General features: G+C 40.3%; 1 protein-coding gene across 1 annotated transcript; it reads left to right on the top strand.

Annotated features, from left to right (window-relative positions):
* Positions 1 to 15,834: 15,834 nt before the first annotated feature.
* On the top strand, positions 15,835 to 19,166 carry stc1 (stanniocalcin 1). Its single transcript, XM_054611536.1, has 4 exons — positions 15,835 to 16,012; positions 17,745 to 17,887; positions 17,997 to 18,208; positions 18,866 to 19,166. The coding sequence occupies exons 1-4, from the start codon at positions 15,835 to 15,837 to the stop codon at positions 19,164 to 19,166; spliced, it is 834 nt and encodes a 277-aa protein (XP_054467511.1).

A 19,166-nucleotide genomic window follows, 5' to 3' on the forward strand; every position in this document is an offset into this window, starting at 1 on the left:
ATTAGAAAATGGTCCGATAAATAGAATAGACTGAGAAAAAAACACCCCATTCTGTCCACAGGCATCAACTATTACATTTATGACTCAACTTCATCCATTTACAAGGGGACAATCTTCCTAATATCCATCCATTTATCCGCATATCCTGTTCAGGGTCGCGGGGGCGCTGGAGCCAATTCTAGCAGACATTAGGCGAAGGCAAGGTACATGCTGGGCAGGTCGCCATACTATCACAGGGCTCTTCCTAATATTTTCTTTTAACAGATGTTTTGTTGAACATTGCTTTTGTTCTGTGCCTTTGGGACAATGCATAACTGTCCTTCCCCTGAACTGCAAATTCATTCATTCAAGTAGAAATCTAACTTTTGCAAATCAATTTTTTTAATAAAAATGTTTCTGGTGGAGTGAGGGATGAAAGATTTAAAGATGTATTTACAATTCTGGGAACAATTCATACTTTATGGTATGGATTTCAGAGTAAAGTAGAGTGTTGTGCTTTCTAGAAAAATAAAAAACATGCATATAAATGGATGATGAGGCAAGTTGACCGTCAAAGTGAGAAAGTAGCAGGCAGTGAATTGGCGGCATTGGGCACCAGAGCCTTGGAGAAGACAACTTCATCATGAAGGTTGCTCTCACCCTGTGGAGAGGAAAACAATACTTCTGTTGACAGACTTTATTTATAGTTGCAGGAATGTCAATCGATGAGAAAAGAATAAAAACTATATACCAGGTATAAGTACACTACATTAAAACGGCTGTTGACAGAGACTAATAGATGTTAGGTCCAGGGGCAATTTAGTATAAAAATGTGGGTGCAATGCAATTCAAACATATAATATATATCACATTGAACCATACTCTCACAACCAAGCACACAAGTAAGATAAGGGAGACAATGCGGTTGCTGTGACAAATGTATCACCAACTCCAGTGATGAACAAATTCCAGGCAAACAATGCCATCTAAAATCCCATAATGAAAATCTGACGACAAATCTTATCATACCAACATACAGGACCACCAAAGTACAATGTTAAAGATTTCTCAACATCAAATTGCCTACTCATGACCAGCAACGAAAGGTGCATTTGTCATCTGTTGAGCAACCTCATCATTGTTAATATTGTACATGCAATCCAAAAGTTAGTTTTGAATAATGTCAGAAGTGTCCTTAAAATAGGGTTGAGCGTTATAATGGTTCCTTAGCCTGGAGTCTCCCTCGCACACGGTTTCAAATTTTTATTTTAAAATGTCAGGGTTTATGGAGCCGGCACACTCATCATGTCCATGCAAGGCAAATTTGCTTTTTCCTCAACGTTTTAAACTAATTATAATTCTGCCAAGAACGTACCTGTTTTCTTCAGTCTGACGTTATATTGTTCAATGCCTCGTGTGGACGTACCATTAAGCTGAGAGGCAACATTTGTTGTTCCCAGTAAGTCTAACTTGATGGCATTATCCACATGTGATGCATAACTTGTGTTTTATAGAATATGTTTCAAGTCTTTACATCCACTTGCTGGGCTTTTCTGATATGCTAGCAGTTAGCCAAAATATCCTTTTGAACCACTCGTGGTTGAACTTTTCATTCTTGAGATATGATTAAGTCATCCAGTGACTGTGGTCCCAAACGCTTCATTTTCCATTTTTTTCTCAAGGGGTAAAGTGCTGAATTGTACCGTAGTTAAATAATCCACACCAGTAATCACTACTGTTGTTACGTTAACGCAAGTAAAATACCAGTCCTTCTTTAGCTAGCTATCAAGACGTGTACATTCTTGCAACACAAAAAACACCAATGGGATGCCTACAATCTGAAAGTTCAGGTTTAATGCGTGCACATGCGCATATGGTTTATTGGTCCAGAGCTACATGTGCAGTAGGGCCAGTTCTGCCCCACCAAGCGGTAAACGGGCAAGAAGTTTCAGTCACAAAGACAAAGTTACACACACTAGAAAGCAAAACGTTTCTAGAGAAGAGATTTAATTCGGAATATGATGAAAAATTGCAAAAATGTTAAGAAGTCAACAGAGTTAAGATTGCCATTATTGTGTCTGAAATATTCAAAGGCCTATAACGTCTTCTGTAAAACAGCACCCTCTGGTGTGACCGGGCCCCACGGACCCCTAATGCAAAAACGCTGATGGTTAGATCATCTCCCTCTTCCCCTGATTGATCTTTAGAGGACAGTGGATGAAAATTATAAAAGCCTTTAAGTACAACTTAAAAAGAAAAAAATATGTTTGCAGCAACATACATATCTGCTCTGTAAATCGCTACTCCCGTGTTCTACTTTGAGAGGAAAATCAGACACCAAAGGAGGGACATGTACAGTACTTTCTGTATTTTAGTATTTTTTTGATTTTTGACTGCCCTGTAGTTTTGAAAAAAATTGATGGAATAGGTATCCGTCCACGTAGCTGGAGACCTTATTTTGATAGAACAAATCACATCTTTGATAAAACAGTAAGGTTCTATCAGAGCAGTCGCAGGTCACACTGATCCAGACTCTCCAGAAGCCAAAGATATGAACAATATTGAATGAATTGCATCTATAGCTTACCCCGAGGTCTATCAAATAAATAAGTACATTTTCAAATCAATTCAACAATTTTAATTATCAATTTTCACAGTGATCTTGTATGGTACCTGTTGGCCTATGGGAAACAAATAGCAATCTTTAAAATGAATACAATCAGTCCAAGTACAAAGAACTCGAGACCAACAATTCAAGTAAAAGAGAACAAGACAGATTATTCTGTATTAAATAAATAAAAAGTGCCTCTTTTAGAAAAAGTGCTAAAACAGCTTTGAGCAGCCCCTTTTGTCTTTTTAGTACTTCCTTTCCCAGGGAGTGAAATGGGCCTTTGAATGCTCTGCCAGTGTTTGAACCGTGGCTTGAATGAAGTGAGTGTTATTCTCATGCACATGTGTAAATGCTCATTGGTGAGCTTGGACTGGTACCCGGTTTCAATAATGATCATAGCGGAGAAGGCTGACTCACAGCTGTAAGTCGATCCAAACGTGGTCAAAATGCTACTTTGGTTAGACCACCAGAGAAAACAGTCTCAGACACAGTCTGCAGCCAGAAAGTAGCAGGTAAATTGCTTTATTTGATCATTTCTCTCACATCTCTCCTATGCTATCGATATTGGTAACTGTTTACGCACTGGGAATGGTTTGATTGGCTCAACTGGATTAACTGTACCAGCGGTCTAAGGCTGCGACACAATACAACGCTCCGTGAAGAATATCAGACATTGGTCATGGATACATATAAAACCATCTCTTGGTCCGGTCCAGTCCTGTCCGCGGTCCACCATTTGCTGATGCCAGCCGTACGGTGAAACACCGGCACTCCTGCAACCTGCCAGCTGCTGTCAATCAAACACAGGCAGGGACATTCCCCTCCAGCTGGTATTTCTTAATCCTTTTTATGGGAATAAACTATTTACAACACATTTGAAAAACACATTGATTTTGTTTTTGACATTAAAAAGTGACAGCTAAATGTGATTCTAGCTGGACAAAAAAGTTTATGAGGAGAAAGTAGTTGTGTCTATTCTGTAAAAATAATTAAAACATGAGTCTTCAGCACATTTTCTCCTCCAGACACTGTCAAGGACATTAAATGCAGATGCATCTCCATCTGTAAAAGACAAGCTTGGGCTGCTGCCATTCTCAACTAAGCATATCATTTTCCTGAGGTACCTGGTAGCTCGGGGCCTAACCTGTAACATGGCATATCAGCTTTCTGACTGCTCCCAGGGAGGGGCTGTATGGTGAGGGAGTGGACTGCCATGAGCCCACAGAGGGCCAACAGAGCTCCTGGATCTAGGCAAGCTTCCAGCCCCCAGCACGCACACCGGCCCATCTTCCTACCCCCGGGGCATTCTCACTGATGGCTTAGACTGGCTTTTCACTGTGCCATGATGCTTTCATTAAGCTAGTTTATTCCCTGTTTTCCATTGCTGGGCACTCTCCCATCTGCGTTCACTCACAGCGATCGGCCAAGCTGCTCAGGCTCTGGAAGACACGGAGGCTGTATTTCAGTGAGGATGCACAAAGCTTTTACTACAAATCCCGTTGCTTTCTCCATTATCCATTGCGGCCGTTATGTGGTTAGGGCGTCTGCCATCAAACTATAGTGGGCTGGGGCTTTGTGAGACACTCCGTGCCTCTTTTTTTGCTCAAATTTGCAAAGGCAGCTCAAGGCTGTGCTGTACAGGCCTAGATCACTGCAGCAGTGTATACAAGTAGTTTATGTTGCCGCTAAGTGAATAATTGTCCTTTTGTTACTACCAGCATTGTTAATATCAAATTCTACTTTCATAAGCACTTTGCATAATCCCAAACAAGTTATGTAATACATCTTAACTGAGCATTGTGGAAGTGAAACCCACACATTAAGCTCAAGCAGCTCAGATACATAAACAGAGCAATGAAAAATAATTGATAAACGCAACAGTTAATGACAAACAATTGTGTGCAGAGGTGGCTGCAGAGTCAGCTGCAGTATTTTCTAAAGTTTGGGTTCAGCTGATTGTTATGTTGAATCGATCCGAACAGCCTCTCACTAGCTAGGATTGACTTACTTGTAACGCCTGTGATTCCACTGTAGTAATATTGGTTTCATTTGTGGTTGTCATGGTGGCTGCACTTCAGGGGGCAGTATCCCTATCTTTGAGATTTGTTACCTCACCGCTAGATGCCACTAAATCCTACACACTGCTGCTTTAAGTCGAATGCCATAAAACAGAATAAGATTAAAGGACACTATTTCCTGCATTGACACCAAACATCAGCATTGAACGTAAATCATGAAATTATGTATGTAATTCGCCATAAATACTGCACAAAGTGTCTAGGTAATGAGTAAGGAGTCTGTTCCTCTGCACAGTTTGTACAACACTCTGTGACTTTGAAACTCTCCACCCGTCCACTCGCTTCCTCGCTTCTACTTCCGCTCATTTGGATTGAGATGTAGGTGATGGCATATGATACAAATAATTTTCATACACATCAAACTCAGTGACCCTCATGTAGGGAAACATCTGCATCGATTTTTTCAGATTCTTTCCTTTTTATTTGTCTGTAGATATGATAATGATAGACACATTTAAGAAAGAACAATAATCAGCCTTGTTTTCTTTGCCCCCATCTGAAATAGCAAGTAATTAATGTTCATGGTGCATATCCCTGCTAACAAGTTCATTACTATAAATTACTGGAGATGTTTTGACCATAAGGATGCACTGGCTATGGAAAATTTGGCTGTAGCAAAAGACAGAGGTTGTGTACACTGCTGCCCACAAAGCAACAACCCCATAAACATCCTGGCATCTGGCTTATGTTCCCATCATAAGAGATGCTCAAATTCAATTACCAAGTCAACATTCTCTGAGCGATGTTGAAGGGCTCTTGATGGAGTGCTATGTACATAACCCTGATTAGGGATTACGCATATGTGATGAATACCGCAAGACCATTGAGAAACTCTCGAGCACCATAAATCAAATCCACAACGATCCTCCAGATTTCAAGTTCTTTTCAGTTCTGGTGATTAGAATTAAAGCTGTATATAATACACATTTAACAACATAGTGTAATGATTAGACTCATGGCTTGAATGTGTATGTGGGGAGGGTTTATTTACTTCTTAAGCAACAAACACTCAAATTCTAGTAGACAACAAGAAATCCAATTATGATATATAATTCCATAACTTTCATTCAACAAAGATCAACTTAACCACTGAGAACTGACTGCTGAGGTACACGTGTATGCAGACAAATTTCATATTTACACGTATCTATTAAAGGACTTTCCGCAATAGCAACATTACAGCTTCATTTAGTAAATAAACTGCTTATTTTGGATTCAAATAATGCTCATATTTCATTTTAAATATATGTTATGCTGCATTCAGACCTTCTCATGTATTTCTGTTAGCTTCAAGGTACAGAGTAAAGCATTCGTTTTTCTGAAAGATAAACCATGACAAACCGAGATGGTTGTATGACAACACTTACCACTTACTAGGGATTTGCATAATCTTCAAACATAAACCATCTGGAAACATATTCTGCTTGCTGAATGATAAAATAATATTTTTCAACCTGTTTCCCAAGTTCAGACTATATTTTTAAATCGGAAATTACATATCTTCTTGGGAGTTTTATATAACGCAATAAAATATTTTGTAGAAAATAACAGCAATATAGATAGAAAGTGTCATTAAGGCTATCATCTTTGTTTGAATTAGGAACAACTTGGGAAATGGGGTACAACTATATTTTGAGGGCAGAGAGCTTAATATATTTTAATTCAGATGGTTCGAAAGAATACTTCAGAATAGCAGTAGCAGTAATAGCAGTTTTGTTTATTGACCCCAGTCGGTCCACTTTGGTCTGGACTATTTAATATAGCAACAGCTTTAATATGGATTGCTCTGAAATTTGATAAAGAAATTCAAGCTCCCCAGATGATGAAACCTTATGACTTTCGTGACCCCCTGACTTCTCCTGTAGCGCCACCATGAGGTTGACATTTTGGTTTTGAGTGAAACGTCTCAACAAATATTGGATGGATTGCCATGCCATTTGGTACAGATGTTCATGTCATCTCATGGTTTGATGTAATTAATGATCCCCCAACTTTTCTACATACCTGCAAAACTCAGCAACAGGTGTACTTTGTTTTTGCTAATTAACAAATGTTTTGCATGTTAACATTCTAATCTAGGCATGTTAGCACAACTGTGACCAATTACATCCTCACAGAGTCACTAGCATGGCTGTACACTTGTTTTAAAAATAATTGAATTAATTATGAAACAGTTGCTAATTGTATCTATAGATAATCAAACCAGGATAGCTTATGTGCAGCCAAGCCTTGTGAATCCTATTCAAACTTACACTCGTTTGTATTTTTTACAAAGTGCATCACAGGATGACATTGCACTGTGCTCACAAAAGTTGGGCCAGGATCTACTTTTTCCAATGGACAGCTCTGCATCTTTGAGGTAATGCTATTGTCAGTCGGAAGGAGGTCTTACAACATTAAAAAAGAATATGATGCTGAGAGCTGCTGCAGGACTAATGCAGAATATATGTGAAATACAGAGACTTGATGCCTGATGGTGAATTTATTTGAGGGCTACCACTGTGCAGCTCATATAAGATTAAATCTGCAGTGGTATTAGCATGCAAATTGAAAAAGGGGGCAGTATATCCTTTGGATTAAATGCCTGCGACAATGTATACTGTAAGTGCTCTTATCACACAGCCATGTGAAATACTGTAGCAGTGTGAGTACATGCCCATGGGCATCCTGAGAAATATCTCCACTGGTTTAGTCATCGAAGTCATTAAAATGTGCTGTTGGTAACAAGTTAAAAAAGATTCAGGTACAAGCGTCACTCTGACACAGCAGAAATTATCAGGATGGTTTAATGTGTGAGGATATGACGACGCACGCACGCTCACACACACACACACACACACACACACACACACACACACACACACACACACACACACACACACACACACACACACACACACACACACACACACACACACACACACGCACACACACACACACACACACACACACACACACACACACACACACACACACACACACACACACACACACACACACACACAGAAATGGGAAAGTTCTTTGTCAGTGATAGGAAGTGCAGCTGGCTTAGATGCATAAAACCTAACCTTTGGTTTTGCTACATGTTAGTTTAAATTCTATTATTGTTCTCTTTCTGTACTTTGTCTGTGAAAAACAAAGTGTCTGACAATAATATAAAACATTTTTTAGGAGAATCCAAAACATCATTTATCCAATTTCTGATTTGTATTTATGCATCAGACTGGAAGAAGCAATGGCAATAAATTGTGATTAAGAAATTGGTAATTGATGCAACTTGCTAGAAAATCATCTATATTAATCAAAGTGAGCCCACGAAGGGCCCGTATAAAATCGATAAATTACTATAAACCTAAAATATCTTCTGAGTTTAATGGTACAAACCTCAACTACACATCAAGCTAACGTGTTCCTTTTGGTCTGGGAGTTTGTGGGATCATCCTGTCAATTACAATATGAGATGAGCTCTTTGCATGGTTCTCATCACTTCTCGGCTCTCCAGTTGCCTCATGTTGGCTGAGAGGATATTTGCGGTAGCTCTGAAATCTGCAAACAAGTATGGGTTGTGATCCCGGAGTCTTTGAGCTGCCGTTGTGCTTCGGCTTGCAGAGTTGAGCGGTGACATCCTCCTGCCAGTCATCGAGGTGTAACACACTTGACGTCTTGTGTACTGGTCAGCCTTCTCACTTTGAAGAAGCTCTATCAAAGCAGTGTTTACCACCACTGCCGCTTTTAAAAAAAAAAAGCACAATCACTTGGGTTTTAGAGACATTTAAAATTGAGTAATTGAAAACACTTGTCTGTGTGAACGGATGTGGGCACCCCTCCAAAATGTATTCCTGAGATGCCTGGGCTGGAGACAGATCCAGATGGGTCTGAACTGAAACCAGATGGCTGGGTGAAGGGAACATAGCCTAGGTACTACTGAATGCTGCATGCAGACAGACTCCTTCTCAGGTACAGCCACTAGGATTTTGCTTAGTGTGTCTTTGTGTGTGTGTGTGTGTGTGTGTGTGTGTGTGTGTGTGTGTGTGTGTGTGTGTGTGTGTGTGTGTGTGTGTGTGTGTGTGTGTGTGTGTGTGTGTGTGTGTGTGTGTGTGTGTGTGTGAGAGAGAGAGTATACGTGTGCAGTGTTAATGCACCGATGCAAGTGTGTGTGCTTGGCTGTTGGAATGTAAAGGGGAATTACACTAATTATCTCAAATCCACGTGAGGAAAAATGTAATTTGATGTAATTGATTGGGGTAATACAAAATCAGCTTGTCTAAATGTTGGGAAAATGCATGACAATGCTTTACTATAACTTGCATAGATCGCTTTATAAAACCCCAAAAGATACCCTGTTCTTAGTCACATCATTTTGGCTTGAACAGACACTTTGGCAATTAATCAATGGACTGATCCACAAACATTCAATGTTCAACTGAGGAGCCATGAAATTTGATATAAAACGTCTGAGACAAAGAATAAATCATTGAAAAGTTGCAGATCTCAAAATGTGCTTTTCATATTTTTCACTGGATGCACATTCCAGACATAGCTTGCCAGACACTTCTGTCTCGTACTGGGATACTATGAATTTACCTCAGATGTTCTGGGGATGAAGTCAAAGTATCTAAAAGTGTCAGTCATTTTTGACTAAGGTGACTACTAGCTTTTCCATCCATCCATTTTCCGTAACCTGCTTATCCAGTTAAGGGTCGCAGGGGTGCTGGAGCCGATCTCAGCTGTCAATGGGCGAAGGCAGGGTTCACCTGGACAGGTCGCCAGTCTGTCGCAGGGCTGACACTACTAGCTTTTAGTTTTTTTTATATTTAAACTACTGTTGCTGCTGTTGGAAACAGTTACTGCAAACACACCTGTGAACCAGAGGATATATCACACAGAAAAACCTAGCGGGTGGCAGGTGTTTCAAACAACTGCATGATAAGAAGCAATGAAGCTCTGGGAATGGAATGATATTGTGATTCGCAGAGTTCTCTGAATGGCTCTGCCCTTTGGTAAATAGTGTGGGTTTGATAAAATAATACATTTCAAATGTATCCTCAACAGCACGGCTCACGCAAGTAGACAACACTTTCCACCATCTCACTTTAAAAGCATTCCCATTAAACATGTTTCCAATCCAAAGTTAGCCTCTTGCAACACAAATCTGGAGCAGAATACACACAACCAGCACACATGATATCAAAACTGCACTTTTTTGTCCATTTTTTGGGCTTGACAGAGGTGATGGAGTCCTTCTTCAGAAAGTCTCCATCTGACTCAGCTGTAACAAACATAGGACTTTCAACCAAGAGGCCGCTGTTCTTGTCCCATGTGAAACCACAACCCATTCTTAGAGCTGTTTGTGAACTAGTCACAGAATTTGATTTATTGATTGGTGTACATGGTCACCAAATTTCCATTCATTTTCAAGTTGCTCAGCATGACTTTCAAACACACTTAGTTAGGTTTAGGAAAAACATCTAGTTTGGCCTTTAAATAGGGTTAGTAATCTTAGGTTCAGGCAACAAAACAATAACACCTAACAACATCACTTAGGGGTGCACTTTTTTGCCTTCATAAAAAATATTTGGGCTGCTGATCTGGGTGAGCAACGTCCTTATAATTCCCTGAGAAGAAATAAGTAATTTCAGTTGTTTTACGGGAAGGTCAAACAGCAGGACCAGCTACAGAACAACAAAGATGGAGCTAGGAGCTGAGATTCAGCATCTTGCTCAAGGACACTTCAGTAGCAGGGATGCTTATATGTGACTATGAAACACTACACTTAACTGATGATGAACCATGGATAAACTCTGGTAAATGAAACTCAAGACAGGAGCCTGATAAGACTCACAAAAATACTACTCCCTGATGTAACTTGAAGCATGAAGAATTGGAAACAGATATATCATTCCAAAAAGGAAAAAAAAAAAAAAAAAAAAAATTGATATATCTCGCCAAATCTCTCCAAGTGAGCACAAATCCCCAATGTAAGGGAAGGTTAAGTGATAGAGTGTTGCCTCAGAGAGTCTGTGTCTGACAGAGCTGAAACAAACACAAGGATCTAACCCAAGGGACTGCAGTGTGTCCCGTGTGAAACTACAACCCAGTCTCACGGCAGTTCGTGAAATAATCACAAAATTCAATCTACGGTTTCGTGTACATGGACAGGAAATTTCACCCAGCACGACTTTACATCATGTCGCTCTGCACGACTTTCAAACTTTCATTTATTGTTACATTTAGGCAACAAAATCACTTAGTTAGGTTTAGGAAAAATGTCACAAACGTTTCACTCCAACTACACTTTGGGACAAGAACACCAGTCTTGTGGTTATAAGTCCTGTGTTTGTTTGACCCATCGACCTCCATCCTGACAAACATATTGGGCTAGTGTTTCTCACTGTTATTCTTATACTACATCACATGCTGTTGCTTAGTCAAGTGGATCCTTTAATCTGAGTGCCCACCACCAAAAATGCGTAATCGAGTTTCCATTGGCATTGTTTTCGTGCTGTCAACACGTAATGTGTTGACAGGTTGTTGAAGTATTTCTGTGAGACCAAGCTGGAAACCAACAAGGAGTTACAAACAGCTGTTTGTGTCCTTTAGGCCCTGTGTTGTTTGTTGAGTTCACAGTTTAACTTTCACTTTGTGCCCCGTATGTGTTTTAGGTTGAATTCTTCAATTTAAGTCACATTTTAACTAGTAGGACTAACTAGAAATGTAGTAATTTGAACCCAAAACACAATGTTTTTTCCTAAACTACCTGATGCCAAGGGGTCCTGGGATAATGTTAATAAAGTGAATGCTTCATTTTAGTTGACATCTGAGCTTTAACACAATAACTGATAGCAATCAAGTGTTTATGCTTAACATGTTTTAAAATGAATCTCATATTTCTGTATTTATTATTTAAGATCTTAGTGTACTGTTAACACTTCAAGTCTAACTTCAACTAAGGTCGTCCTCACAGTCTGTGACATAACAAACTTCAGCAGTAATGAAGACAGTTATAGGTGTAAGGTTGTTCTCACACAATGTTATACTGTATATAATAGAAGAAATCTTAAAGTACTCCTCCACAGTCCTCCATCCATGTTGTTGAAACATGATCATTAAATGCTTCTACATGTTCTTGATTTTTATTCTCTTTGCAGAGCAGCAACTTAAGTAAGTCATCTGTAGTCACAATTCACACCAGTGCCTGGAGAACGTGAGAACATTTGTAGCAATTAACTTTTTCTAATGTAATGTTTATTCCTAATGTTTCAAGAAGCAGGGCAGCAGTGTGTTTTCATTCCAGCCTCCAGATGTATGTCCCTGCTATGCTACTCTTGTTGGATACACGTTCAGGAATGCAGATCCCCTGAGTTTTTGCGTTATGTTCAAGTCATGCAGACATCTGTTTGAGGAAAAACAACGTCCATTCAGATACTACCGAAGAAGGAATGGATTTAACACTAAAAAAATAAGTGAGAGTATTTTGATGGTCTACATCACTTTTTCTAAAGATGGTGAATTCCACAGGGCCACAACAAAATGAGAGCGTCATCTGCTAATTCTAGCCTTTCAGAGTGGTGAATACCATTTACAACAGTAAATGGGTTTAGCTGTTCAGTGTTCCCACAGAAACCAAATTTTAGTTTGGTTTCTCCACTTCTGGTTGTTGATAGGCTTTCCCCTAACAATAGAGATTAGAACTGTGGTTTCAATAACATTAGACAGGACCATTTGATTTGATTTCCTCTGTCTCCTGGGAGATTTTTAGATGGATGTGTATTGATTCCAAATCTTTTTTTGATATTTAAAGTGTCTCTCGATTTCCTGACAGCACTGCTGGGTGCTGGACAGATCCTGGTTCTTTCTGTTATTACTGTGCAGCGCTGCTGCCCACAACTAACCTCCTGTTCAAAATATTTCCCCCAAAAATGAAGTGCTATTCTCATGTGAACACAACAAGCATCTGCCGCAAGAAAGCAAATTGCATTATCCCCCTGACCAAACATAAAAACACACTCAGAATATTCTCAATGTAGGTGCAAACACATCGCCATTGACTGGTTGACGTGTGGGTAACTGTAATTATAATCCGACTGGCTGTCGTGCATCTTTTCCACTTTTCAAAAATGACAGATTGTAATGTGTCCCCTCCACCCCTCCAGTACTCTAGAAACAGAGTGATTCAAGGTGTTGCTTTACAGTAGTAGCTCATGTAAGTCAGTAACATCTGCCAAAGTCCCTCTTGTGGACAAAGGTAGACTACATTTTATTTCACCTAAAAAATGAACTTGTTAAAGTCTCGTGATCTTATAATTATAGAGGAAGTAACTGTTAGGAAAACAGCAATAACCTTAGGGTAAAATTCAACTTCAATGCAAAGTGATCTCTAATCAGAGAATCAGTTAATCCACCTCAATGAAAATGAATGCAAAACTATCACGCTGCAGCAGGCCGTTCTTACTGTATGTTCACTCTCTGTCACAGATCTGTCCTTTCAGTGAACTCTGCCCTCTATCTCCATGCCAGTGTTGTCTGTTATGTTTCTGAAAACAAGGTGAATCACCTTCTTCTACTTGACAAAGGAATTCATTATCCTTTCCCCCAGAGGACACAGAAGTGGTCTTCTCAAATGTGTTTGTGGTATGGCTAGGCTCCAAAAAGGAAGAGTCTGCAGTGATGTGTTAACAAGGACGAGACCAACTTCCAAACTCATGAATAAACTTTCAACTCCTGTCTTCAGTTTCGGGCGGAGACGCCCCCCCCCCCCCCCCCCCCTCCACCTAGCTTGAGCGAAAAAGCATAGGGAAGCAATAAATGCAAGACCCGCAACATATTCAAGGCAAGCATGAATATCAGCCCAACATCTGACTGAAATATTACATTGTTCAGATCGCTGTTTTCTTCAGGTTTTTTTTTTTTAAGGAGTGCTGACATAACCAATAAGCAAGTGGCCTGGTCTTTGACATACTGTTCTCCACACCTAATCTGCAGGGAGGCGAACCAGTCATCACTCTGGAAAGTCCTTTACTGTAACTGAAAGAGATGCTAAAGGTAAGAAATTGACGGTCCACAAGTCTAATGTGTAGCTTATACACTACAGGGACTTGGATGTTGATGATGATTGATTATGACACTAGATAATAGCCCATTCATTAAGCAGTAACGTTCACATTATCTTCCGAATTAAGAATATTGTTGCAGCTGGCAAGGGCCCATCTTTGGATTCCCCAAAAGAGATAAGGTGCCAACAGCCTGACATCATGCCCAGCTGACAAATCTCTGGGAAAAATTAGGGTTAGGACACAAAGATTGCCAAAGACAATCAGAACACAAAGGAGAGACACAAAGAGGCCTTTTCTGCTCTGCAAAACACCGAAACCGAAGTGGTTTTGACATAACGTGCAAGGAAAATACCACAATTCTACATTCTACTAATGGGGCGATTTGTTCTTGGCACGCATTGACACCTGTAATGAACTGTATATCTGATGGCGAGAGGAAATGCATGACTTAAAATCACTTTGGAGAAGTTTGTCTTTTATTAGTTTCTTTTTTTCTTTTTACTCCACATTCTTATGATCAGGACAAATCAGTTTCCTAGTGTCTGAATCTGTCTGTTTTCAGTCGAGCGCTGCACTGTGTGAAGAGGCTGTGTGAAGAGGCGTGAGGCCTCCATGATTAATGATAGCTTAGAGTCCCACACATCATCCTCTGTATGCCGGCACGTGCAGCTGCAAGTTAGCGGAATCTGAGCCAACACTTCACAGTCTTTTGGAAGAGGAAAGCGGAGAATTAGGTCAACAACACAGGTAGTTTATCTCCATTTTAAGTAGATTCCCTTAAGTTAAAGCAACAATGGTGTCATCATTCAGCACGGTTCAGGAAAATGCCAGAGTGATAAAAGAAAAAAGACGAGTCATTTGAATATTCTGGGTTGATATTTGGATGAAGGCATTTAAGTCTGGCAAAGTACTCGCCACATTTGACTGAAATACAGGTTGGTTAGATACACTCTGGTCTGTCAGTGTGGAGGTGGGCTTTGCATTTGTTGAGGTTAGGGACTGTAGACAAATGATTTGGGGTGGGGAGAAGTGTGTCAAACAAAAAGAAAATGCATCGCCCTCCCAGCTATATGTCACAATAACCAATTACTTCATAGGTGAAATGTAAAAATAAAAATGACGTACTTCACTTTAAACATTAATATGCTTTATGGAATAATGATATATGATCATAATAATATAATATAAATTAGCAATGGACAAAGGTATGACATTTATACAGAAACAATGTAATATGTATAAATGAAGGTCCAAGTGAAGAACATAGAATAGTGTTTAAATTACAATAATGATGATTATATACGTAATGTTCAAACCTGTCCCCAAAACTGTAACTGTAATTCCCAAACTTGACATTCCAAATGCCACCAAACTAGTAAACCGGGTTAGTAACATTTCATGCTGAACTTTTTATCATCAATTATATTAAAGACTAACTTTATACAATACTTTTATATTGACTAATTCTGAAAAAAGAGGTGTTTCTCCAAATCCAGTTGATTTTGATCATGATGTGTGGACATTAAGTTCTAATAAAAAGAAAGGATTATATAACAAAGCTCACATTTATGTACAATGTCCCTTATTGTAACTATTTCATCTTTCATTCCAAGAAATTTGAAATAAATATAATATAAGGGAAGACAGAAACACAATATTAATCTTGGATGAGGAAGAAACTAAAAATCCTGCCCACAATCATTTTGTTCGGTCCCTTTCCCATAATTTATGGCTGTATTGCCTCATGCAAACCTACTATTCTATATAAATATGTCTTCAGTGTAAGACAACTCATCAACAAACCAATGCATCCTATAAATGTATTAATGTCTCTATGGTAACCTTTTCCTTAGGTTATTATAAGAAAGAATGTCCAAATGATCCACGTTGAGCTGTTAAATGATTTTATCAATTAGCAGTGGAGGACCAGGACCACGGTCTTGAACGCAGCGTTCTGATTGGTCCAGCCGCAGAACTCGTAATGTTCAGCGCTCCCATATAAACGCTGCAGAGACTCCACATCGGCATCTGTCACCAGTAAAGGTAGTGAGGAGTCAGAGAGACTGGTACTTGTGATAACCTGCACTGACTGTGCTTCTGGAGCGTTATTCTTATGAACCACACACCCAGCAGGAGTGTCTTTGTGTTTAGTTGTGTTGTCTGTGTTGAGAGGACGATGCCTTTGAGGACGGGACTTTTTCTCCTGATGGTGCTGAACGCATCTGCCTATGAACTGGATCAGAACGAGTCTTACTCGCCCCGGAGAACACGCTTTTCTGCAAACAGCCCTTGTAAGTAACCCGCTGTCTCCTCTCATATCTCGGACTGCTTGCTCTCTTTTTTTTTTTTTTTTTTTTTTTTTTTTTTTTTTTTTTTTACAAAGCATTTCCACAACGCACAGGCTCACCTTTTGCTCGTTTACTGTGTGGAGATCTCTTTTTCCTCATATTTGTTTGGCCTATGCAGCCTTGTGTGAGTCATGATAACGGATGGACGCGGTGTCCTGCCGGCAACAGATGAGCATGAGCTGGGTGCTTCACCTGGGAGTGCAGGCTGTGTCATGCTGGTAGTCTCTGCAGACGTCCCACTGTTCAGCCTTAGTGGACTTGAGGGTGCTTTCATTGCCTAAAGCAGAAGGCTTCACATGTAGCCTTCCTGTGCAGCCTCCAAGTCAGAAAGAGATTGTATCTTTTTTTTACACTGCTTGTCACTGGGGCTGTGTCTTCTGGAAGAAGAAAAAAATGAATGCAACCCTATTAGTTCACATGTCTTATGGGTCAAAAAAAAAGAAATGCCTGAGTCATAATCCCCTGCAATAACCATCAAGAAATGACACTGCCAAAGGTGAATCTGCATGGCTTCATTCAAATGTGACTTTTCCTTTTTAACACAAAAGGTACAGCCCAGTAATAACTGGCAGTGGGTGACAGGGAGGATGATTTCCTCCTGGGGGAATTGCTTCATCATTGTAAGATTTGCAGCTCACTCTCCGTATTTTGAGAGCAATCTCTGGTCCCCGATGGCAGGCAGACTTTATCTGACCGTGCAGGTCAACGTGGGGCCCCAGATTCAAAGTCTGCCAAGTAGGCTTAGGCTGCGCAGTGACATTTCTTAATGGTTATTACAAAGGATTTGAGTCAGGCTGTTTGCCATCTCAGTGGATTCTTAGATGAAGAAAAAGGAAAGCCAACTATCTGGATACACTGATTCACAGATTATGTTTTACAGCTCGTTCTTGGTGTAAAATTTCAAGTCGGTTGCTGTGTTCCGTATGGCCAAGCTCAGTTTTTGGAAAATGGATTGAATGATGTTGCAGGGTAGCTGTTTCATAGGTTTTACAAAGATGGGGATCAGGGTTACTTGTGGGTTAATCAGCCTAATAACTATTCCAGTCATGTGATGCTCCTGAAATGAATACAGCAGCATTTTCTGAACATGTATTTCATTGTGTAGATGTTCATAGCAGCATTTCTGGGGTGGAACCGGACTGTTACATTTTTGTTACAAGTTAATAGTCAAGAATATTAAAGTGGTTTGGAATACGAGTCCTCAAATTCAGCTTGACAATTACAGCAATTGAAGACAGTTTGATGGCATCATGAGTTTGTATGAATGTATGTCTGTGTGTGCCAGTGGTACAAGTGTATGTTTGTGTGTGTCTACAGGGACGCCAACTATTTTCAGTAAACTCTTTGGTATTTCTGGTGCTGTTCATCCAAGCCCTGCTGAAAAGAAGCAAACAGTGGAATATAGGTCCCTGCCAAGAAAAAAAGTGCAGTCGTGCCAAATAGTGTCTGAGACTCTCAGAGTTGTAAGGTGTCCAATCTCCAGTCAAGTCACTATTTGCCCCATGTGACTGTATGTCCTTTGTGAATCACCAAAGTATGAAAATTAGCTTTTGTTCGCCGCATTTTTAGCGGAAACCCTGGCAACCCTTGTGTAATGAGCTCAGTGACTGTGCAGTGATTCCCAGTGAACCCACTGTTGGTTACCCCGCTGATGGTCCATTCTCTGTGCCCACAGCAGATGTGGCACGCTGTCTCAACAGTGCCCTCCAAGTTGGCTGCGGGGCCTTCGCCTGCCTGGAAAACTCAACTTGTGACACAGATGGCATGCATGACATCTGCAAGTCCTTCCTTTACAGTGCTGCTAAATTTGACACTCAGGTATAAACTTTAATTCATTTCACAAAGACTACAAACATGAACTTGTGTAGGATTATATGGGCGTAACTGTCAGGGCAAAAATGTGTGAAGCACTTCTGTGTTTTTACAGGGTAAAGCATTTGTGAAGGAGAGCCTTAAGTGCATTGCCAATGGCATCACCTCGAAGGCATTCCCCACCATCCGCCGCTGCTCCACCTTCCAAAGAATGATATCTGAAGTCCAAGAGGATTGTTACAGCAAGCTGAATATCTGCACTGTAGCCCGATCAAATCCAGATGCTATTGGCGAAGTGGCACAGCTACCAAGTCACTTCCCCAATAGGTGAGCTCTTCCTCTACTGAATAAATACTTTAACATCAAGTTGAATAAAGTTGTGATCTGGTGCCGTAGGACTCATTGTTCTGGGTTTGAAGCTTATGATGTTCAACAGGATCTTTGACCACAGAGTAGATATAAAAACAAGGGCTTATATAGCAGTAATCAGTAAATATAGCTGCTAGTTTTAAGTGAATGTAACATATACTTGACTCTTCCTAACAACCACAAATGTACATGGCTGGCATGCTGCTTATACCACATTTGACTGCAGAGTAATGCAGCACAACAGATGGCTACATTTGTTTTGATTTCAATGTTTTGGTTGATGTCTGATTCATACATTCTTTCATACAATGAAAGAAAATGAAACAGGAATATCAAGTCTGGATATTTTTGTTCCTATTGTTGTTGTAATACATGTCGGATTGCAGTTTGGGAGTGGATACAAAAGGGCTATATAGGAGGGTGACGCTCAAGGCTTAGTAGTGACCCATATGGATGACGTCAGATTATAGAGCAGGTGTACAAATACATAGAAATACTTTTGAAGATTTAAACTGTTAGCAGGTACAACAGAAATGTCTTGTGGCCATGCTGTACACTGTGTCCCTTTGGAGCTTTTAAACAGACGCTCTGTGTTGCTTTGTTTTGTTGTCCTAGGTTTTATGGTAAGCTGCTACAGAGCCTGATGGACTGTGATGAGGACACAGTGGACCGCGTTAGGACCAGCATGGTGTCGCGGCTGGGCCCAGAGATGACCATGCTTATTCAGCTGCTGCAGAACAAGCCCTGCCCTTCCACTGCTGTGGCTGCAGCTGCTGCCATCCCAACTGGAGTGGAGGGCCGTGGGAGCTGGCGCTGGTCCATGGGTCCCCATATGTACAAGATCCAGCCTAATCTGCGAAACAGAGACTCCGCCAGTCATTTTGGCAAAAAGCGCTCTGACAGCGACAGCTCCTAA

This window comes from Anoplopoma fimbria, chromosome 13 (genome assembly GCF_027596085.1).
Source record: "Anoplopoma fimbria isolate UVic2021 breed Golden Eagle Sablefish chromosome 13, Afim_UVic_2022, whole genome shotgun sequence".
Lineage (NCBI taxonomy): Eukaryota > Metazoa > Chordata > Actinopteri > Perciformes > Anoplopomatidae > Anoplopoma > Anoplopoma fimbria.

Excerpts from the sequence above, each read along its gene's own strand:
- stc1 (XM_054611536.1), top strand. The coding sequence starts at position 15,835 with ATGAACCACACACCCAGCAGGAGTGTCTTTGTGTTTAGTTGTGTTGTC. Across the intron at positions 16,013-17,744 it reads CTTTTCTGCAAACAGCCCTT|CAGATGTGGCACGCTGTCTC; the intron begins GTAAGTAACCCG and ends CTGTGCCCACAG. Across the intron at positions 17,888-17,996 it reads CTGCTAAATTTGACACTCAG|GGTAAAGCATTTGTGAAGGA; the intron begins GTATAAACTTTA and ends GTGTTTTTACAG.